The sequence below is a fragment of the Manis pentadactyla genome, chromosome 5, assembly GCF_030020395.1.
Source record: "Manis pentadactyla isolate mManPen7 chromosome 5, mManPen7.hap1, whole genome shotgun sequence".
NCBI classification, from domain to species: Eukaryota; Metazoa; Chordata; class Mammalia; order Pholidota; family Manidae; genus Manis; species Manis pentadactyla.
This window is the reverse complement of record NC_080023.1, coordinates 143,185,610-143,210,036: the sequence shown is the minus strand read 5'-3', so window position 1 is coordinate 143,210,036 and position 24,427 is coordinate 143,185,610. Positions and strand designations below refer to the sequence as shown.

The 24,427-nt window shown below is 37.4% G+C and overlaps 1 protein-coding gene across 7 annotated transcripts in view; it reads left to right on the top strand.

Annotated features, from left to right (window-relative positions):
• PLCB1 (phospholipase C beta 1) overlaps positions 1-24,427 on the top strand; it is a 669,546-nt gene that overhangs the window by 439,110 nt on the left and 206,009 nt on the right. For all 7 annotated transcript variants that reach the window (XM_036880079.2, XM_057502745.1, XM_057502747.1 and 4 more), the window contains 5 exons: positions 5,301-5,380; positions 7,367-7,420; positions 8,504-8,579; positions 15,309-15,409; positions 16,639-16,805. In XM_036880079.2, the coding sequence (XP_036735974.1) occupies positions 5,301-5,380; positions 7,367-7,420; positions 8,504-8,579; positions 15,309-15,409; positions 16,639-16,805 (478 nt within the window). The remainder of the gene's footprint in view (positions 1-5,300; positions 5,381-7,366; positions 7,421-8,503; positions 8,580-15,308; positions 15,410-16,638; positions 16,806-24,427) is intronic.

Here is a 24,427-nt window from a genome sequence, read left to right as displayed (position 1 = left end):
GAACCCTGACCTATACTATTGTCCTCAGAATACCATATGAAAATAGGCATGCTATTAATATCTATCTTTCAAAATTGAGCTCGCTCCTGGGGAAAGGAAAAACACAGCATTAGAATTAATCTGCACTGCAACCTCTTGAGAAAGCACTAAATCAAATATGGCAAAATGTTGACATCTGTTTAATGTGGATCAGTGTTAGTTATACTGCTCTCTGTATTTTATGTGTAACAGAAATATGTAATCCTTAAAAAAAGAAAGATAAACTAAATACATTAAAATACTAATGATAACATGACTCAGAACAATAGGAAACAGAAACACCTGCAAGAATGATATTTCTCCCAGAAGTCTCTTTGTCTTTTTACTCCTTGCAGGCATAAGTTGGCCCAAAAGCTAAGAGGTGTGAATTGCCAATGGAGAAATTTCTCTGCTCTCAAAACTAGTTGTTGAACTGCTGCATGACTGGCATTTGGATCTAAGGCAACTGTGAAGTGTGTTAAGCTTGAATCTCTCTCTTTCCAGCGGTTAAAGGGAGTTTGAGTTTGTGAATGACCTCACCCCTCTCTCCATCTTTTCATTTCTCCTGTCTTTTCCTTTCTACCATCAATATCATAGCCTTTTGGTAAGGTGTTTACTTCATAGTTTATTTTGTCATCACGGCATCGTGGTAAGGTGTACAGACCCTGGAGGTACACTTCCTGGGTGCAAATCTCAGGTACGCCTGAAGCTAACTATGTGACCTTATATGGTTACTGAATGCCTGGGTGCCTCAGCTTTCTCATTTGAACAAACTGGGTGGGAGTAACAGAATTTGTCTCAGAGGGTAGTTGTGAGGATTAAATGAGTTAATTATTTGCAAAATGCTTAGGAAAGTGCTTAGTCCATAGTAAGTGCTTGATTAGCATTTTATACAGAATACAATTAAGTGGATTTGTTAATTTTTTTATGTTGTTGAATTGTATATGTCAGCCACCTTAACATTTCGAGAACAAAATGACAGAACACAGTATCTAAAAGTAAAGGTTTCAAAGCCCAAGAAAACAGTACTTTAATCGCAAACAGGGACTTTTATTAGTTCTGAGGATGTAAATAAGTTTTATAAGCACTTTGAAATTTTAAATCCTCATCTGTAAAATAAAGCTAATAATAGTACCTACCTCCTAAAGAGTTCTTGTAAGAATGAATTAAGTTATTGGAGGCCAAACCTTAGCTCAGTACATAGTAAATACTCAAACAATACCAAGGAGAATAATTGATAATTGTGAAACAATTGTTAGTAGTATTAAGCAAACACATAAATCCTGTGCCAAGAATGATGGAGCCTAAACTGCTTTAGAAATAAAAGTACATTAAGTTTGTGACATAATAGGAAAACTTAGTATCTTGAATGGCAGTCAAGACTGATAATCTCAGTATCTGCCCTGGAAGCTGGAGGGTGAGGGAATTTCAGAAACAACCTTGCAGATGTAAGATACAAACTTGGGCATTTAAATTCCAGATGAAATTCCATGTAAATTGATCTTTAGATCCATTTCCCTAGTTCTGGTCTCTGAGGGCCCCTTCATGAAAAGAGATTGGTCATAAAGTAGAAAATGCCTCCTACGAAGCTCCAGGGTTGAAGTAACAGGGGCTGAACCTAGTTTAGTAGCAATCATCAGAGCCTTCTGTCTGCAAGTAGGGGAAAAATCCTCCAAATTATTAAACACAAAGCTATCCTTCCAAACACCCTACTAACTAGGGCCCAGCACCAGGTTTATGAGAATACCAGCAGGGTAGGATCAGTCTACCCAGTTGCAAAGCATATGTTATAATCTCATGATGACCCAAGGCTGCTTAAGCTGCTTGGACCACATCTCTTTAGCCACGTTGTTCTTATTTATATCTGTAAGAGCTTTTTAGTTATTCTAGAACAAATAACCAGAGAAATTTGATTTGCTTGGGAAGTGAATATACAAAGATTAGAATAATGCTTCCTAAACCTTGCTCCTGGAACACCTCACTCCTCAAAGTGCTGTCCCTGGCCCAGCAGTATGCTTAAATTATGATAGGGTAAAAAACATAAGGGTTGTTTTCTTAAATACAGGTTGTGAGTCAGCATATCTGGTGTGGAGCTTAGAGTCCTACATTTCTAACCAGCTTTCAATCAGTGCTGCAGATCCACTCTAGAATCTTGCTTATCCATATAGCATGATCCAGCATAGACCTCACTTGGGATGCAGATGGGGGTGCTTTCCCCAGACCTTCTTAATCAGCATCAGCATTTCAACAAGATCCCCCAGGGATTTCCATGCATAGGAAAGTTTGAGCAGCACTGCTCTAGAGTGTATGTGAACGAATTTCCCCAAGGCTTGGGCTGTATGTCTCCCCACAAGTAGCGACTTGTGGTAGTGCCCAAAAGCCCTGAACTATGTTACCCTGCTGGAGCTGACTCTAGCAGTGCTCTGCCCATACCTCCTCCAATCCTTTCCCCATTTTCATTCACAATACCTCCTTGTGCTCTCACTTCCAACAGCCAGCCCCCGTGTCCCTTTATTGGCTCCTCAGTCTGCATGATGGAAGCCCCTGGGCATGCTATCATGGAAAGCAGGAAGTGCCTGGGGATGTCCATCCTCTCCAGTGGCCCTGAACCAAGGCTCACAGGCACAGGACTTGCATTACTCCAGCTCCCTTGCTCCTCCTCATCAAGAAAACTCAACTTTGAGGTGTGGTCTACACAGGGAGAGAGTAAGCCAAATTTGCCAAAGCTGTGGGAGTTTGCATAGTGTCTCACTCTTTTGCCTTCTTCCCTTCCCAGTCCTGTTCATGCCCCTATAATGTTGCCAGGAAACTGTGTAATAAACCCACTGCTTGTAAATCTTTGCTCTCAGGGTCTGCTTCTGGGGAACCCAAAATAAGGCACATGAGGTTTTCGCTCAGTGTGATACAGACTGAGAGTAGTACCCAACCAAGAGTTGGGTTATTTCCAAAGTTCCCTTGGCCACAGCTGTAGTCTTTGATTCTTTGATTCAGCTTGAGTCAGATCTTTTGAATATCTCAAAAGGCTGCAGGAGGCCAGAGGATTCTAGTAATTCCACCCTTTGAAATTTACATGCTCACATTCTAAGAATGTGGTGTAAATAAATCATGGTCTACTTTCTGAATAAGCTATAACTGCAGCTGTGCAGTGAAGGTGATGAAGACACTGTCCAACTGGCTTTAAAAAGGACCTGTAGAAAGAGCTAAGAAGCTAGAAGACTTGCACTGTCCAGTGTTGTACCCACAACCATCAACCAGCTGTGTGTGGCTGTTGAACACTTGAAAGGTTGCCAGATGGACTGTGAAGTGTAAAATCCACACCTTTTAAAGTCTAAGCATATAAAAAGAATACAAAAGAACTCAAGCATTTTTATGTTGATTATGTGATTAATAATACTGAAATCTTGGGTTTAGTAAAATATGTTATCAAAATTAATTTCACGTTTCTACTTTTTTTAAAAATGGGACTACTAGAAATTTTAAGTTACATATGTATGTTATATTTACATATTTATAATGAAAATAATACATTATATTTCTATTGGACTGGATACAATAGAGGCCTTAGCTTGCAACTTAAAAGGTCAGACCCAGTTAAATCACCCCAACTCTTCATAGTGTCTTAACTGTAACTATTTCTGGTGTGGAATTGGCCCCCAGAAAACATACAAAATGGTATATCGCCCTCAATTATAAATACTTTTGGCAATGCATAAAATTGCCACAGAGCTGGAAATGTCTAAAGCTTGCCACTTAGCCCAGAAAATATTATACAGGAAACATATTTTAAAAACAGTGCCAGTAGTTATTATTACTCTTAGATTAAAATGACCTAATTTGAAATTTTATTTTAAAGCTGCAGCAAAGTTATCCTGATGCTTTTCTCTGTGCATACTGAGTTGACGGTCAATTCCTTTGCTTCACTCACAGCTGTTCTGTGATGTGGCTCCCCAAGTGCTCTCCCGAGTGTACAGAGTTCAAGGCCTCCATACTTCCTGCCTAGACCTATGGCAGATTCCTAATTGAATGGCCCTTCTAGTTTCTCAGCCTCAAATCCATCCTCAACTTGGCTACCAGGTAATCTCCCCATCATACAATGTAGCCTTTGCTCTGCTCACCTCTCACTCTAAAAAAGGCCTTCAGAGATAGCACATCTGTTGCTAAACGATCTCCAGCTACCTAACCAGACATGAATGTTCTCCACATTCTGGTCCACTCTTATTTTTTTTTGTTTCAACTCTCCCTCTTTTCTCCAATTAGTATTAGACTTCTTCCCCTTCCCTGGAGGTCCTGCCATATGTGCCCACCTCTGATTCTTGTCCCAGACAGTTCTCTCCACTTAGAATGCCCTCCTCCCTCCCCTTTCACTCTAAACTCCAAGTCCTACCTCTAACGTTGCTACATTACGTGATGACTTATTATCAGTGCCTTAAGTCAGGAAGCAAACCACAAAAGACCAACAAAACAATAGTAGAGGTAACAAAACTAGGTGGGAAAGTTGCTGAACTAGAAAATGTGGTTTCATTGAAGAGAAAGCAAAGTCAATTCATTGGATTATTAAATTATTTAGCCTTCATGTCATCTTCTCTTACAAAAGAAATTTTTGGCCCAGAATGTTAATTGTGTGTTCTAAATCATCACCCAGAAAGATTTTCAATTTGTTTTCTTTGTAGATTTGCTCTTTTCTGTTTTATTGGAAGCCAAGTAAGATCTGGTGAGTGGTGTGAGGTAGGGATTAAGATTAGGAGAGTAGTGAGGGATTGACAGAGTTGGGGGAGGGAGAGTACTGGATTGTGTGACATTGTGACTGCAGTTGGTTTAGAGAACTTCTGGAATTATAATTAACGTGTAAAGATTTCCTGGTAGAGCTGCTTTGGCTTGGGTAGTAGAGTAGGAAGATTGTATTTGCAGGTGTGTTGAAAATTTATTTGACTATATTTTAAGCTTTTCTATAACTCTTTCTCTCTTTATAATGCTAAAAAATGGTAAAATGTACTTGATTATTAAAAGGTAACATACCACTTCCCTGTCCATAGAGATTTTAAAAAGGAAATAAAATTTTGTTTGTGTATAGAGAGCATTTCCTTAAGAAAGGAGTAGTAGTCACTCAGGGATTTGAATTTAATTATATCATTTCCATTTCCATCTTCTCCCCCCAAAAAAAGAAAAAATGAAACCCTTAGGCATACGAATTGAACTAATTTGTCTTCCTGGTAGCCTAGCTAAAAACATGCATCTAAGTACTGTGTTTTCAAGCTAATGCAAGTGTGATTTATGTTTTTCAGGAATGGACAAATGAAGTTTTCAGTTTGGCATCAAATCTGTTGGCCCAAAACATGTCCAGGGACGCATTTCTGGAAAAAGCGTAAGTAGCTCTAATTTTATTACTAAGGGTGTTGCTTCTTCTGAGTCAGTTTCCTTTCTCCTTTGTTAGTCTTTTGTTGATGCTGCACTGGCCTCTCACAATGATAAACATAAATTTCCCTTTGGGATTTGTTAGAGAACTTATGCTTCTACTCTTTGGAATCGGAAGACGTCCAAGAAAGATCACTCTTCCTCCGCGCTGCACGTCCGTGGTGGGCCAAGCTCCTCTGATGTCAGTGCCTTGGACACACAATGGAGACACTTCCAAACCCTGGCAGCTGTGCTCAGAACCAGAAATTATTCATTTCAGAGAGCCCTCCATTTCTGCATCTGCCTGGGTTGCATCAATTATTAATCTGAGAAAGAAAATGAAGAACATATGATACTCATTTTTCTGGTCTTGATCTCCAATAGACACTACAGGAACTTCCCTGCCCACTTAAATTAATAGGCTGATGTACTGATTCCTGCCTTATAGACAATCACAGCAAGTGTTAGAAAAGAGAGAGGAAGGACATAGACTAAAGAGCAGAAGGAAAAGGAAAAGGAAAGAAGTAAAACAGCATTACCCAGTCACTCTGGAATCAGCAGTTGTTCTAAAAATAATCTCATCAAGGAAAATACTGATTTCTGCCAGATGAGCAGCAAGGAAAGCTGGTTGTGTTCATTTTGGAAACTGTGGATGTTGAGAAGATAGGGAATCTTTGAAATCAAAGCCACAAGTGGAAATATTTACTGGGTGGTCCTCTATTTTATCTAGTAACTTTCTTTCTCCCCTGTTCTTCTGTAAGGCATACCCATCATTCCAGACCTGAGACTCCAGCCCACGTTTCTTTCTTATTCTTCTGTGAATTTCTTTGACTTAGTACCTTCCAGGTCTTCACTTAAATGCTTTTTCATATGATAATCTCATCTCATTAGTTTATCACCTCAGGGACCCCTTCCCACTTCCTTTCTTGTTCTTTTATATTGTCTTTAGGCTTTTTTATTATTATTGAAGTATCATTGATATACAATCTTATGTTGGTTTCAAATATAAAACCCAGTGGTTCAACAGTTCGCCATATTTTTTAAATCCTCACCCCCTCTAGTGTGGTCACAATCTATCAAATGTAGTAAGGTGCTACAGAACCGTTAACTGTATTCTCCATGCTGAACTACCGCCCCTGTTTACTGTCTTTGATCTTACTGTTCTTCATCTAAGAGGCATTTCTAGAACATCTGTTGTGCCAGGTAATGTAATGGAAGGGGACACAGAGATAAAGATGTTTTACCTGAAACATAGCACGCTGTAGCTAGTAAAGCATCTAGTTGGCTAATCATTACCTGTGGCAAATGTCTGTTCCTAATAGATGTCTCCCTGTGAATAGCTGCCACGGACATGCCTTTTGAAGAACATGTACACATTTGTGTCACGTATACATCTAGACACAGGATTGTTGGATTATAGTATGCGCAGTTTCCTAAAGTCGTAATCCCAATCTACACATCCATCAGCAGTGTCTGAAGGTTCTGTTGCTAAATCTCCCTATCCACACATCCACAAGCAGCTAGAGAGATAAACACAGTTGTTATATTGATACAGTGGAATACTATACTCAATGAGAGTGAGTGATCTACAACTAGAAGCAAAAAAGGATGGATCACAAAAACATAATATTGACTGAAAGAAGCCAGACATGTAAGAAAATGGTTCCAGTTATATATAAAGTGCAAAAATAGGCAAAAAAAAATCTATGTTGTTTAAAGGCAGAAAAATGGTTCCCTTTCAGGGGACAGGCTCCAGAAGGGGGAGTGAGAGGGGCTTCTAGGATGTTACTGAAGTGATAATGTTCTATTTCTTGATCTGGGTGACAATTTCAGAGACCTGGACAGTTTGGGAAACTTCAACCAACTGCACATATGCATGAGTCCTTTTCTGTATATTTTATTCTTCAATAAAAAGCTTTTTAAAAATTAAATACTTGCTTTTCTGCTTCTCCAACAGCTATACTAAACTTAAGCTGCAAGTCACTCCAGAAGGGCGCATTCCTCTCAAAAAGTAAGCCATGTGAGCATTTCCCATTGTTCATGTTCTTTTTCTCAGATATCTGAATCCATGCAACGACTCTGTTTTGTTTCTCCACGGGCCCAGAGGGAGCGCGGAAGTGTGTGGTGAGCCCATTCTCCCTCACGATCCATGCTCGTGTCAGTGCAGCTGGTTTCCTTGCAGAGCACGCACTCCCAAGGCTCCCGCTTCCTGTGGCATCATTTTCAAGAAACACCAAAGCAGGAAGGGGGTGGGAGGGCAGGGAGAGCCTTGCTGCTAAACCCAAGAGACTGTCTGGCTTCAGACCTACTCTAGGAATGGAAACTGGGCGATCTCAGTGCCTCTCTCTACCAAGATGATCCTGGTCAAGCTGGAGTCGCAAACTCAAACGTCAACAGGAGTCAGACAGGGACATTTCATGATGAACCAGACCAGGAGCAGTAAGAAAACTGGAGCAAAACCCCATCTAAAGAAGACAACAACTCAACTCCACTATATTCTCTGTGAGACTGGTGGGCTCCAGACACAAGATTTTCCAATGTCTCAATGGAATCCATAAATCCAAATTACTATATTAAATTGTGCAGTTCTTAAATTATATTTTTTAAAAACATATTCCTAACCAAAGAAAGTACATCTATAGACCATATTCAGCCAGAAGGCTTTGATTTACTAGCTACCAGTAAGCTCCTGTTCATAAAAATGTTAAATTATTAATAATAATATTATAATCAATCTAGTATTTATTATTAATAATATTAACAATGTGCACCTTAAGCACAAAGGGTAGCAGTAAGGGGGCAGACTGATCAAGGATATTTATTTTAGTGCTTAGTATTAGAGTCTATCTAGTATAATGTTTTATAATTGGGTCAGCACAATTGTCTCAAAATACTGATTTTTATATTAGACACTTTGATTTTAAAAAGTGCACACATAGATCTTTCAGAACACATATGCAGATGCCTGGAGCAATGGGTATCTTTTCATTCTTTAAAGATGAATGACAAAGATATTTGACTGAATGGACCTACATGTGTTGTGACCCATCTGCCTTTCAAACATCTCTCACGTGCTGCCCTTTTCACTCCACAGCATATACCGCTTGTTTTCAGCAGACCGGAAGCGAGTCGAAACTGCTTTAGAGGCCTGTAGTCTTCCATCTTCAAGGGTGAGTATGTTGCCTTTCTAAAATTAGCACTACTAAATAGCTCTGAGTAATCGTACTAAAAGATAGCTTGCCCCAGTATCATCCATTTTTTTTTTGATTAAGAAAACAATAGGACTCATTTAGTAAAATTTACAATATTCATATTCATTGTAATTATATATTTTTTACTTCCATAATCCAATATTTTCATCTAGAAAGACCCTCATCCTTTGTAAATAAAAAGCAAACACTAACCATCTAAAAGTATTGGCAAAATATATTAACGCTATCAAGAACTTAAACTTCTCATTAACAATAAATAATTTCTTGATGTCCCTTGAGATATTGGCTAATGGTTATGGATTATGATTAGGAAGATATTTGAAATAGTCATCTTATCCCATCCCTTTTAAATGTCTAGTTTTAAGGCTTGAAAGTTAATAAATGGTATGGTAGTACATGTTTAGAAATAACTATATTAACTTACCTGCAAGGCTGTGTTCAAAAAGTTTTTGCTGAGAGGGGTGCAGGATCAAAACAATTTGTGAACCACCTACCTTACTCAGCTGGCGGTAGAGTAGATGAGAAAGCAAGTATGTAACATGCTTCCTTTTACCCCCAACACATTTGTGGTACTCAATATACATCACCTACCTAAAATAATTTGCCTTCATTTTAATACATTTCTGTATACCTGGCTTTGAAATGATTTACCATTGTTTCTGGGAGAACTGAGTCTGTAGCATAAATCTTTTTCACATGCTCTATGCAAGAACTCACCTTTCTATTGCAAAGGCTGTTTATTCTACTATCTAACCCACAGATAACACTTAGACTCTAGCAAGAACCGTTGAGACTCTCGAAACACGCCAGAAACTTTCAAGTTGCACTGAAGGAAGTGGAGAAGCTTTTCTTAAGTTTATGATTAAGTTACAGAAAAATATCAAGTGCTATTATTAAATTCATCAGCCAATTCTTGTGAAGAAAACTTAACAATTTTGGTAGGTAGCAGGAAAAAAAAAAATGTGCTCCTCCACTCTCAATTTCCTGGGATTAGTGAAAGAAGCTGATGCTGTGAACACTGGGCAGGGCTGTGAAAAGGCTCCTGCAGACATTTCCACCTTCATTTGTATAAGCAAAATAAAATGATCAAACTTGCTTATTATTGCTCTTCAGTTAGACGCTTTGGAGCATGAGAGGTATGAGTTAAGGTCCTGCCATTGACTCAACAACTACTTCTTGAGCTCTTGCTATGTGTCCTTGAGGCCTGAGACTGTTGTAGTCAACAAAGTGAAGTCCCAGGATTCATGCCCCATGGAGTTTCCTGGGTGCTACTCAAACTCATCAACTGATGTTAAATCGGAAAGAATGCTGTGAGCAAAAGAACTAGAGTGCTGCCATTGAGAATAAGAGAAGCTCACTCCAGGAAAAAAAAAATGTGTATGAAGCCCTGAGGCTGGGAGCAATTTACCAGTTTAAGTGACTAAAAAATGCCTCCTGGATTTAAGTATAAAAAGAAAGTATAAGAGATGAATTTGGAATGATGCACAAAGAATGTTTTTCCTCTGCAATTGCTCCTGGTTTCCCTTTACTGGATAACATCTTGTGAATACAGTGATCAAAACTTTCAACTTATTATAAATCTAGGTAAGGGAAAGGAGGAAGAGAAAGTGAAGCTGAAGAGAAAAATCAAATTCATCAACCAATTCTCTGTAAATTGCTCTATTTCAAACAATTGGATCCTGACATTACAGTCAATAAATAGAAATTGAGTTTTACAATCCACTGCCTATTATGCATTCTATTATAGGGTCAGGATTTCAGACCAATGTCAACTGAAGACATTTTAAAAGGAATATGAGATTTAAATAAGAGGAATTATGTTTAAATTGAAGAAATATTTGCCTTCAGAAAGTTAAATGTTATGACAATTTTCTGAAAACAAATTGGAGATTTAAAAAAGTCATAATCAACCTCCATCATAAAGTTTTAAAAGATTGTTACTCATACGAAAGTACATTTTGCTTGGAGGACTTGTAGAATGTAAATGCTTTAAAAGGGCTAAAAACCTAAGACAAGTTTCGGAGCTAGGATATAAACGTTTTTGTGCACTGACTCTATTTTAAATCTCCATTGTCATTTCATATCTACAGAACAGTGGCTCTAGAAAATATCCACTAATTAGCGGAACGATTCTGGGTATACTGACGAGGTGTTTTAAACACTCTGCAGGAGAAAAGATTACATAAATGGTATATAGTACTGCATGTCTGGGAGCCTCATTTCATAGCCAGCAGTCTTTCAAACTAGATTTAATTGTGTTCTGTAAATAGATACATTACCAGAAACACGGTGGATATCCTGTTGAGATTTTTTAAACATTATCTTTGTGCACATTGTTAGGGATAATTAATGTACTTGAACCTGCATCCTGGCCAACATGATCCATTGGAATAATACATTCCTTTGGGGGGTACTCCTTTAGAGATTACAGTTGCTTGCCAAAGTTACCTTAATTGTTAAAAAGTATTACTGTATCTAAACTGAAAGACAAAGCAATTATTGTTCTTCTATTAATAATCCAAATATATTTTCCAGTGAGACCTTTGAAGATTTTTCCATATTCAGAACATTACCACTTTACCCACAGAATTTCTGAGAACTGTAAATAGTTTACTTGGACCGAGTCCCCTTTGATTTAAGGCTTATTAACTTGAAAACAGCTCAGTGACATTTGTAATTTTATTATTGTTTTGACACAGCACTGGCCTTTTAATGAAGAAGAGAAGGAATAAATCCATATATTTGTTTTAAGTAATGAAGTTTAGTATAGTTATGAATACACATGTAGCACCAAAGAAAACTGATTATTTTGAATGTCAAGAAAACCATAAATTTTACTAAAGAATACTATGAATAAAATTTATAGAAGAGCTTCTCTCAGGATAACTAATATGTTGCCTATCCCCTATGCCTTACACTGGAATATAAATGAGAAATGTAATCATTTATGCACCTGTGATTCTTAAACTCACTAATATCAAAATTCCATTTCAAAACACATTAAATATTCAATTCCTTATGAGTAGTTTACTTGTAATGATTTCATTTACTCTATGGCAAACTCAACTTTTGATTTATAGCTTTTGAACAAAAATATTGAGAGTAGGTTGAAACGCTGAATTTACTGGTATAACTTAATATGTTTTAAAATAAGATTTTCTGAATGTTAAATACTTGTTTATTATAGAATTAATTATTAAATCTAGAAATGTTTAAAGAAGAAAACACAAACCAGATCCAAAAAGTGATGTGAGCACTTAATTTGCTGGATTACAATGTGAGTTATGGGATTAAACTACCTGGATTCAGAACATAGCACCCTCCCTCCAGCCCCAACTTGGAACCTTAGACAAGTTTTGTAAGCTCCCATCTCCCTAGTGTTTGTATCTGAAAAAGGGGTCACTAATCATGCCAACCTCAAGAGTTGACATGGGACTAAATGAAAACATTCAAGTGAAATCCATAGAACCATATGCTTGGCAGGCAGTAAATGCTCAGTTAAGTGTTAATTCTTATTATCTTCTGAGTAGTTTTTCATATGTATATATATTATGTGGGGTATTGTTTTTTCTTCTTATTTTTAATTTGGGGTTGAATGTGTTATAACCAGCTCTGTGTAATATGAAAATGCAAGTGCCAAAAGTGCTACCATCAAATTTTTTTTTTAAACCTTTTCTCTTTTGAAATTCTTTGTACACAAGCATGGAATTGAAGCAAATCCACTTTTTAAAGTTTTACAATACTTTGAAGCTTCTGGACTAAATGGGCCTAATTCAGGCTGTATTGAACTTAATTCCCCCTCCAAAAAGTTCTGCTAACAAGAGCAACAACTGATCCCTGGAGGTCTGCTCAGGATTGGAGCCATGATGTCCTAGACCTAGTCTTGGACTAGGAGACAGAAGACATATGGTCTGACCCTATCTCCTGGGTTTATCCAACACACATTGATTAGGTGTTCATGAAATGCCAGGCATCATTCTGGGGACACAAAAGAATTAAATATGAGATAATCATTTCACTCAGAAACTTGCAATATAGTAGAGAAACAGAAATATAAAAATTAAGGGAAAACAGTGCAATCAGTGCTATAATGAATATAAAGGTGGCTGGGGGACACAGTAAAAGAACATGTACTCTCTAGCTGGTGTGGTCTGGAAGGAGTCACAGAAGAGTATTTAAACTTTGGATATGATCTTTAGAGTATCAGATCTTGAGCTTCCTTCTGCTCAAACAGGACAAAATGAATCTACTCACTGTCTACTCATCAAATCATGAGATCCAGGAAAAGAAATCCATGAATGACCCTGTGAATCTCAGCCTATGTAAGGAATTAGGAATTGTCCATAGCTTTTTCCTATCTTCCCTATACTCTTTCACTTTAGCTTTCACTAATGCTCATTTTAATTCATTTCTCCAAAATGTTTTTTCTCCTATTTTCATACATTGACCCCAAAGTCTTTCTGATATCCTCACCCATCAAGTTGGGAAGAGAAAGATGAGACAAAGAAAATCAGCTGTATTGATATATTTTCCTTCTTCTATGTGCCAACATCCAGCTGGTATTGAAAATAACATTGTGCCTATTTAAATTATCTCATTAAGTTGTCTCCCTAATTCACAGCTGGTAAATAAACAATGGTTACAGTTTAGTAAAATATATTGTTCTATGAAATTCTGTGTGTGGGATCTTATGCAAATGGCATGAATTGAATCTGATATTCTACAGCATATAACACGTGTCCTATCAATTTCTGCCCTTGTCATAAATTAATCATCTATTTAGTAAATATTTGTTATGTACCTGCTCTGTTACACACTGGAGGAGTTGCAGTTACCAAGCAGCACACAGGTCCTAACTTGTGTAGATCTACAGGTTAGTTAGCAAGGCATCAAGAGACTCTACAGCTGGAAGCACAATTTAACTAAATGAGTACTGAAATGAGACGAGATGTGTGATGGTAGCACAGAGTGCAAGACAAACCCAGTCCAGGAAGAAGAGATTTTAAACTATAACACAAGAAAGGAGAAAAAAAGGGGTCAGTAAGAGAAGGAAGACAATTATTATTAACCTTAGATAAAATCTGTTTATGTGGGTCCTGGGGGAGGCTGGGGGGATGGGATGGAGTGAGCTCTAAATGGTAACTACGTAGTAGGGAGAATGCAGTAACTCATTGGGGGTTCATAAAATCCAGTGAAGTCTGATGCTTGCATTGGTCATCGAGTATTTTCTCGTGACTGATTTTTAAATCTTTTCTTTCCTATGTCTTCAGCCAGAGCAGGTAGGGAGGGTCATCTCCACCTGTCTACAGAAGTACTTAGAGACACAGGTGTCTAACTCAGAGAGAGGGTTGCAAAAGTAATGGGCATTCTCTAGCCCAAGGAAGTTCTTTCATTTTGTGAATTAAATGGAATTTGAAACCTCTTTAGAGGTTATACTTGTCCCTGTTTTATGAGTGGCAAAACACCAATGAAACAATCCATGGGAATTTCTCATTATTTTTAGATTTGGCCCCGCTTTCATGCTTTCCAAGTGGGTGTCCAGGTACCTAAGCTTAACGGTGCAAATGCATCTTGCTAGGTTTGAAACATGTTGGTGGTCTCAAAATTCTATTTTGCAAAGTATTTTTTTTTCTGCACTATAAATGAATTCAGTAAAGGAAATATTATTTTCTTTGTTCATTCAACAAACATGGGACTCCTCTCTGCCAAGTGGTGAGCTAAGTTCTCTTATCGGTTAGCAAGCAGTGTGCAATTTCAGACAATCATTTTTAGCTATTTCTGTCAAAGTCCATTTCAAAACATATGCATATGGTAAAAGGAAGGGTGTTTTCTTTGGTTTAAGGGCTTGAAAATAAAAATAATCACATAAACACATACCTGAAATAGGAAAATGCCAAGAAGTATGTCCTTCCTGTTCACAAAGGCTTGACTGCATGCTTCCGGTTTCCATGGCAGCCCGACTAAACAGAAAAATAAGTCATAGAAGTGACTTTTTATATTAATGACTTGCATCCCAAACAATAGGACCAAGAGGGATCAGTGAGAAATAAGGGCTGGTGCTGTCCTACTTAGGAAAACTGTTTTAAAATTTATCAGATTATTTAAACCAGAAGGAACATTGTTTGAAAAGAAAAAGATGCAAAATGGGGATTTATGTGTTCATTCTGAAAATGTCTGTCTCTGGGTTCTTTACTTTAAAAAAATTATATATTCATTCACAGTCTGCTAAGTAGCTCGTAAACAAATGTGAATGTGTCCTTCATTCTGTACCCTTACAAATTACTAAAGTGGTAAATTTTATGTTATGTGTATTTTATCACCATAAAAAAACAATGAAAGGTCAAAAAAAAAAAGGCAACAAAAACAGCCTGTTTTCACTAGGTCTAACTTTAGTAAATGTACTTAAAATTTTTTCTTAACATCCCTTTGGAGGGGGAAAACTCTGAAGCTTCAATTCTAAATAAAAGCAAAAGAAAATAAGGCTTTTGATATCCCAAAGCCACTGTCCAAATGAACTCTACAGTTGGCCTCATAAATGGATTTGGAATGTTTACCCTGACCTCCTCCAAGAAAGAAAAGAGGAAGGAAAGGAGGGGGGGAGGGAATGAAGAGAGAGAGACAAAAACAGGAAGGGAAGAAGATAGACGAAGAAAAAGACCATTCACTGACTCTTGTTTTATTTCCCAGAATGATTCAATACCTCAAGAAGATTTCACTCCAGAGGTGTACAGAGTTTTCCTGAACAACCTTTGCCCTCGACCTGAGATCGATAACATCTTTTCTGAGTTGTAAGAGGAGTACCCTTAACTCACTTTTTTTCAGCTTGCAGTGGTACCCAGGGTGGCTGGGGCAGGATTTTGAGCCATAGAGGGAAATGGAGGGAACTCTTGGTCCACTGTGTCTAACAGCAGTGCTTCTGTGTAATTTGTTGGAGACGATCAGGCATTCCTGCCCCGGAGGTACAACTATTGCTTTCCATGAGTGAACGTTTGCTGAGTTTTTGCTGGGTGTAGTTGTTGTAGTATCCTCAGGGGGCTCTGTGTGGTTTTAAGATCATGTCCAGAACAGAGGCATCTTGGCTTAGATATAAGTTACAGAAGAACTCTGAACAGAGAACTAGTCATTTTACCTCTCCGAACTGCATTAGTGAAATGAGAAGTTTGGATTACTATGAATCCTCCCAGCTGAAACTCACTTGCTTTTATGTTGGAAATGATATAGCATTATTTGTTTCCAAGTGAGTGAAAAAAGAAAAGAAACAAGCCAAAAACACCAAGGCAAACGTGGGGAAATAGCAGTTTATACCTTTCTTGATACACTGCATGATGACAGAACGTCAGTCCAAAGTTGATAAAATAAGGATTTTTGCATATGGAAGACAGGCTAACAGTGCTGCTGAGAATGACATTAGATATACCCACTTTGTGATATTGATTGCCATCAACTTTTTATTGAACATCTACAATATTTGTACCATTGAGTTTGTTTTAGATTGTCTACAGGATTGAAATGGGAAGTTAGTAATAACATACTATGTTGACTAGTTGGACACTCTTGCTAAGGCATAACTTTAATGAAAAGAAAAACATTGTTAACTTTTTTAGTAATGAGTAATAAATACAACTTTAGATGATTAAGGGGGAAATGGGGATTGAATGACTAAACCAGAAGTTTAATGTCATAACCAAAAAACATTCCACACCTCTGTGTTCAATTTAGGATCGTGCATCTTTACACACAAGGTGCAATGCTTTCCTAGTTTGTATTTTCTTATGCATTTGGTATAGTTCAAGGGCATTGGGATTTAGTGGTGGTGATTGCAAAATACATTTGTGTTCCAAGGAGATAAAGTAGTTGTGATGAAACAGCGTAATGTTTTTAGGGCAAGATAAGAATTTCAGTATAGGATGTTCTGACTAGGTATGGCAGGATTTTGTTCCCCTGTAACTAAATGCAAATTCATGAATGAGATTTCATGGGAAAATGTTTTGATTTCTTGCTTTTGAATTGTTTTTAGTGGTGCCAAAAGCAAACCGTACCTTACTGTTGATCAGATGATGGATTTTATCAACCTCAAGCAGCGAGACCCCAGGCTAAATGAAATCCTTTACCCTCCATTAAAGCAGGAGCAAGTCCATGTATTGATTGAGAAGTATGAACCCAACAGCAGCCTTGCCAAAAAAGGTCAGTCCACTTTGTCCCACACCAGAGCGAAGCATTTGTTTTTAATTGTGAAATGGCCCCTCTCCCACCCCCATAGCTGGGACATCAAGGATTATGTAGCTCAGTTTCCCCCATTTGTAAACCTGCTTTCCTTTCTGACATAAATCACTGGTGGTTCAATCAGAAGTAGATTTTTAAAAAATATTGGCGTGTGATATTTTTGTTGTTTATATGTGTATGTATTAAATATAACAGTTTTTAAAATGTCTAATCATTCATTTTATTTTAAATTTAACCAGTGGCTGAATGCTTTTTTCTCAGACAGAAAATTCACTATCTTAAAGGTTACTTTTTTGGGTCTGTTATTAGTGCTGTGAACTGACCCACACTTTTTTTTTTTAATCTCTGAAACTGAAGAAATATTCAGTGCACTAGACCCTTACCTTATTCCAGTTTATCCTATTGATAAAATTTTCCACTTGGAGAAATATAAATTGTAGCCTTCTATGTAAGAAAAAAAATTGAGTGTTTGTAAAAAAAAAAGTCTAAAACTTAATATTGGAAAGAGCATTAAGTGGCCTGGAAATTAATAAGGAATGTATAGTTTTGATTCTGGAGAAATTAATTGCCAAAATAAGATCATGAAGATGTAACTGGCAGTTATGCACATGGCATCATTGTTCCTGACCAGGGTCTTCAGCTCTTCCTTTTGCTAAGGCCAAGTCTCATCTTAACTGAAATATCTTCACTGAGAAAAACTGGTGTGTTATCACTGATGTTACTGTAAATTGCCTAGATATTCCACCGGGAGGAAAATAAAGTATAATTAACCAATTATTAAGAAGAAATAAATGACATGTTAATATGCAGGCAATTTGTAAGTAACAGATAGAGCTGTAGCAAGTTCATAATTATTAATAAGTACAGTTATCATAAACGTAGATGAAAAAGTCTTCTAAGGCATTGTATTTATTCTGGACCTGATCCTCTAAATGAAAAATGAATTTATTAAGAATGTGAGTAAACTCTTATCATTAACTTTGTCCTGCATGTTATTAGTTGGAAACTTCTAGGCGAAATGTTTTTGTTCATTTTCTCGGTTGAGTGCTCAGCCTTTGTCGTCATTACTGTTGCCATGGGAAGGAGGTCAGCCAAAGGCAATGCTGGGCCACACCGCGTGTGTTGGCATCGCCAGACCTGCTCCTCCGACTCTGCTTAGACATGGTGCTCTTTCTTCCCTAGTGCCCCAGAGATGGGATTTCTCCTTATTAAGCAGGGGACAACTCCTTAGATATTTCGCCTGGGCAGCTTGACGGTTCCCTTCTGAAATCCGAACATTGCCAAAAATAACTAGCACAGTGTTATAACAAATCCATTCTAAAAATGGTTAGCACATGATGCCAAGAAAACAAAAAGCTTTTGTAAAACCAATGAGGCACATCAGAGCCTAAACTTTGCCCTTTTCTCTTTTCTTCACGCCACACTGCTGATGGCCCATGCTTCAGTCGGCATATGATGCCTCCATAGATCATACTCTGATGACTTGAACCAAATAAATGATACAAAGGGAAGAATTTACGCTAGGTTATTGTCAATCTTGGAAGAACCAGTTTTGATCTTAATGGAAATTAAGAGGATACCCCTTTGCATTTGCAAGTCCATTAAGTGCTATCATATAGATGTACCCCGTATGAATTCCATGATCTCAACAGACACACAAAATTCAGGTATATTTAAAATAGCAACTTTATTTTTTTTTGTAACTTAATATGATATTGATCATGAAGCCTCCATGTTGGCCTTGACAAGATTTTTTTTTTTTTAATTACAGAAGTCATTTCTTAACCCAAAAACTCAACTAAGAAAATGAACATGAGATGTTTCACAAGCCATTTTGTGTACTGATTTGGCTCCGTTTATGTGACAGAGAACACTAGAGAAATTTGTTTTATTGTGTTGACTGTTATTTTACAGTTAAAAGGATTATAATTTATTTGTAGCACTAAGAAATAGTTGGATTAGACCTCACTTTTTTAGTACCTAAGACTTTGAAATATTTTTTTTCTAGATGAAAATGATTTTTAAATTTGATTTTGCAGTTCACAATTTGATGATTGGCTGTAAGATTTTACAGGAACTCCTTTTTGCATCTTATTTATTAGGTGACTACAAGTAAAATCAAACAAAGTACAATATAAGAAAATATTGTTTGATTTCAATATAATGACTGGTATGGATCTGGAAGGAAATTAGCTTTCACTTATTTATGTAACTTTCTAAATATACATTATCATTTTGTAAAGAAGCAAACTAAGGTTTTGAGGTCAAATGACTTATCCAAGATCTCATATCAAAGTGCTCTTTGAAAAAGCAGAGTTTTTAACTTTTAGTCAACTAGCTAATACATTTTAATTAGCAAATATAAATGTTTGTTAAATGAAAATAATATAAATATGTTGAATGAAAATAGGATATAATAACATATTATGTTGTATTTATATTAATAAGTCTATGAATAAGTACACTTAAAATAAGTAATATAGAATAAATAGAGTAGAAAATAAGTATATTACATTGTAAATTTTTCTTCTGCTGCTTTCATTTAGACTAGTTCCTCAAATGTGCACAGCATTAGTTAAAGTGACCTACAAATTCAGTCTCATTTATCTGAGAAATATACTTTCATATTGCCTATATTTGTCATAAAATACTAAGAATAAAATACATACATAATATTCATATATAATAAATATACATTGTGATATCAAGAAACTTGCATTTTAAAGAAGGTATTAAATAAACAATACACAAAGTTGACATACGCTAAGGTTTAGTTTTCATATGCATTTTACATACTTTTTACAAAGAAGGTAATTTAAAATTAAATGAAAAGTTTTCAATATGGCCAAAAGTATAAATGCTAAAGCTGACCATACATTTACTGACTAAAACACACCATGTGGGAGTGTGAAATAAAAAGTCCAGAAGAAGTGATGGACTTTGATGCTTTGTGGGCCTCTTGTCATTAGCCTGTTGGCCCTATTTCCCAATGGAACTGCTGTTTTTTAGAGATGTATGTATCGGTCATAAATAACCAGAGAGTTTCTGTGCAGTCTAAGGCCAAATGTTCACATGTTTGGGTTCCACAAAGAAAAAGTTTGAATGTTGTTACAGAAGATACTGTTCTCGAGGGAGTTTGGTTTATTTTTACAATTTAAAATCACACGTTGAAAAATGCCTTGGCCCCAGGTCAGCAAATATTTCTTCCTTGCCATGCTGTTTGCACTGGAGATCTAAATATGCTTAACACAGGCCTACACAGTGACCTCTGCCTTTTCCAAACAAAAGGGTCATGAATGTCAGTTTGAAGACTAATGTGTCCTCAGCATTTCTTAAGCCACTTAAACTTTTTAGAAAAAAGGCAGTGAGTAAAATTAGCATGAAAAATAAAATAGTTAAATTGATGCCTTAGGCAGCAGACGTCAGATGTCTAGATTCAATGGATATGTGTGTACAAGAAGGCCAAATTTTCATTTAAATTGCCAAACCCCAACAAGAGAGTTGTTTGTTCATACTTAGATTCTTCTGTGAAGCACAGGTGTTTGTGAATTAAGCAATTAAATTAATACAGCAGATTATAATATTAGCAGATGTTTCAAGCTATGTTCCTTGTTCATCATCAGTTCTTCCTCTTACATTTTACATAAGCTATACAAAAGCTTCCCTGCTGTTTTGCAATGAAATCACAAAAATGAAGCTAATAATATCTTTTAACATTTGATCAGTGCTCACTGATTTAATAGTTTAATAGTTGAACTCAAAATTAATAATAGCAACGCAGTTTGGTTTTAAGTGACACAAATAGAAGTTCAGGTGCCACAAACATTTTTGCTTCAAATAGACCAAGGCTAATAAGATTGTATCAGTAGAAATAACCCTATTGTATTTTCAAGTTTTAAAAAATACTCATACAGTTGAACTATATTGTATCATTACTATCAATAGCAATTATTAAAAATGAAAGTATTTTTACTCATAATTCCATCACAAGTACCAGAAACCTAAGCCTGGCATAAGTTGCCCACCGCCACTCTGAAACTAGGACCCATATGGCCTTGAGGATAGAATGTAATAACTGGACAGACATAGGACGCATGACTCTCCCTACTGCCAATGAAGAGTCAGCTATCTAAAGCACATGGACTGACAGTGGGAGACAGATGGTTCCCTGAAATTCATCTAGGGTGTGCTTCCTAAAGAAAGAAGGCTCACCAGGCATGTAAAAATAGCAGACTCAGGGAAATGTGAATTAAAACCACAATGAGATATCGCCTCACACCAGTTAGGATGGCCAACACCCAAAAAACAATGAACAACAAATGCTAGTGAGGATTCAGAGAAAGGGGAACCCTCCTACATTGCTCATGGGAATGTAAACTAGTTCAACCACTGTGGAAAGCAATATGGAGTTTCCTCAAAAAATACCAATTTTAGGATTTACACAAAGAAAGCAAGATCTTAGATTCAAAAAGACATATGCATGCCTGTGTTTATTGCAGCACTATTTACAATAGCCAAGATATGGAAGCAATCTAAGTGTCCATCAGTAGATGAATGGATAAAGAAGATGTGGTACATATACATAATGGAATACTATTCAGCCGTAAGAAAGAAACAAATCCTACCATTTACAATAACATGGATGGAGCTAGAGGGTATTATGCTCAGTGAGATTAGCCACACGAGAAAGACAAGTGCCAAATGATTTCCCTCATTTGTGGAGCATAACAATGAAGCACAACTGAAGGAACAAAACAGCAGCAGACTCAGAGACTCCAAGAAGGGACTAGCGGTTACCAAAGGGGAGGGGTGGGGAGGGAGGGACAAGGGGATTAAGGGGTATTATGATTAGTACACATGGTGTGTGTGGGGTCACAGGGAAGACAGTGTGGCACAGAGAAGACAAGTAGTGACTCTGTGACATCTTACTACACTAATGGACAGTGACTTCAATGGGGTATGGGAGGGACTTGATAATATGGGTGATGTAGTAAACACAATGTTTTTCATGTGAAACCTTCATAAGTGTGTATATCAATGATACCTTAATACAAACAATAATAATAATAACCACAGGAAAAAAAAACAGAAAAAGCAGCAGACTCCCCCAAAACTGGGTCAGAAATCAACAATTCAGCCTCACTGTTTACCTTAACCTGCAGAAGCCATTTAACCTCTTTGGCCAGTACCCTCCACCTACTTTTCTCATCTTTGAAAACATTCCCTTAGAGAATAACTAGGAGAGTTAAATAAGTTGCTCATGATAACAAGGTTGCATATATTAATTATTGCCCAGTAAATCTTTGCTGACCTGAACTAATGAAAAGTGATAATTGGCATTTACACCCAATTATTTTGAACCATTTATGGGTCTGGAAGTGAGATTCAGAGTGTTGGGCAGAGGCATTCCTGAATGTTGTTGTCTCTTGGCTAACAAGCTTATGTAACTAATTGCAATTCATAATAAATTAAAACCATTTGAAGATGAATCCTGAAAAAAATATGTCAAGTTGTCTCTGTTCACAAATGTTCATTTTGGACTCAGTTATTCTTTTCACATATATTTTATTAAAATTGAATTATAATGATAGTGAAAATATTAAGATTTACACTGCAATCTTACTATTTACTTCATCACCTAATTTTCCTAGTAGGTGTTTAAAAATAAGAATTTTCCTAACACCCTTTATCTTTACTAGGGAGAAATTATAAATAATAAGATTACTTTTATTAATGTCTATTGTGTACCCTTGAGAGAGCAAATGTATCATAATTAAATAAAAAAGACCAGCCTGGTGTTATAGTCAAGCCAGTGAACCTCGGGCCAGTGACTTGCGTTGCTTGAGCTTTAGGTTCCCCATCTGTAAAATGGGATAATGGGATGATACCAATACTAGCGGGCACTGATGCTCTTCCCATATGTCTTGCATTCATTGTTCCAAGGCCGTCCTCTGCAGCTCTGCAGCACCCTAGGACTTTCTCTCTGCCCGGCCACAGCCAACCTACAAGTGCGCGGGATTTCACGGCCCCAGGAGTAGTTTTCATTCAGGAGGCACTGCCTCATCTTCCCTGCCCCTTGTGTGAGAGAGTTCTGATGTGTGTTTTCCACATTCTCCTGGAGCCTTCCTGTGGGACTGAGCCCTGCTTGCCCTCCACAATCATAACCTGCTTGAAACGTTCCCTTTCCTTTCCCTCTCATTTCTCCACTCCCCTACTGTTATTTCCTGGGGTCACCTCCCAAATAAGCTTCTTGGACTCCAATCTTGGTCTCAAAGCCTACTTTGAGAAGAACCCAAACTAAGACAAGCATAAGGGACCCTAGTAGAATTAAAAGTGAAAAATAAGTAAGGTCAGAGTAGCTGAGCATTGAGAGAGAAGGAAAAAGGAAAGTGGCTGTGCCACTGCTAAGGATGGATGCCCTTCCAACCTGTCACGTAGCTCAGTTGTTACCAAGGACTTCGCCTTTAAGCCCAGACTCTCAGATCATAGAAGAAGCAGCTAAGGAAGTGAAAATGTTGACACTAGGACCTCATTTTCTGTGTCCCAATGCCACGTCCTACCCACTACTCCAGATGCCCACTTGGGGCCTTCCATCAGAACGTGCTGAGAAAAGAGAGGCAGTGCTGGCTAGTTAGAAGTTGGCAATTGGCATCCATCCTTAGCAGTGGTTTTCAACCTTGTCCTTGACATAGCATCCTTTTATTTGTGTTTGTTTCTTCTAAAAGTCTCCCAAGAAAGGCCAATGTTTAGGAAAAACTTTAAAAAGCTACTTTGGTTGCCCAGAGGGGAGCCTAGAGTGTGGCTGGTGAAGGCTGCCCCGCTCCGGCCCCCTCTCCTACCCTATCTCAATCTCTGGAGGCACTTCTGCTAAAACCCCAGGAGAGTCAGGATGCTCAGTTTAAAAACCACTCATCTGGAGGAAATACTGACTGGTTTAATGATCTGCCTCAAAATTAAGGTGCCATCTGCTTAAATACTTTTATATAGATTACCCATGTGGCAATACAAGGAAAAGAAGAGCTGAAATGAATGAACAAAGTCAACTCAAACAAGACAGATTTTCTTCCCAAAAGACAAAGACAGATAAAAACTTTATGATGGAGCCAGTCCTCTTCATGCCTTAATTAAATTAGTTCACTGAGAAAGCTGCTGAAAAGCCAGTCTAGTATTTCATTGATTAGGATCCCATTTAAATTCCACCTATTGACTTTCTAGCCTCTATGGAAGGTCAGAGAGGAATGACATTTTCATCTGTGCATGTCTTCCAAGCTCTCCCTAACTCCTAACGTGTTTCACATGTTCATAGATTTCTCTGAAGTATTTTGGATTGATTAAAGTGAAAAAGAACTTTTTTCCAGGCTAGCCATTTTGAGTCCGTTGTTCATTAGTTGACTGAGTAACTTCCTTCACTCTCCCCTCCTTGATGCATTTCCTTCTTTCCCAGGAGGCAGGAATTGGGTCTGAGAAGAGGCAAATGCCCACCCGGGAGTCTAGGGTTTCTCCTCTCGTCTGTCCCCCAGTGACCTCAGTGTCTGCTCAGGGGCACAGTTCTTCCAGAAAGTCACAACCATGTCCATTCACAG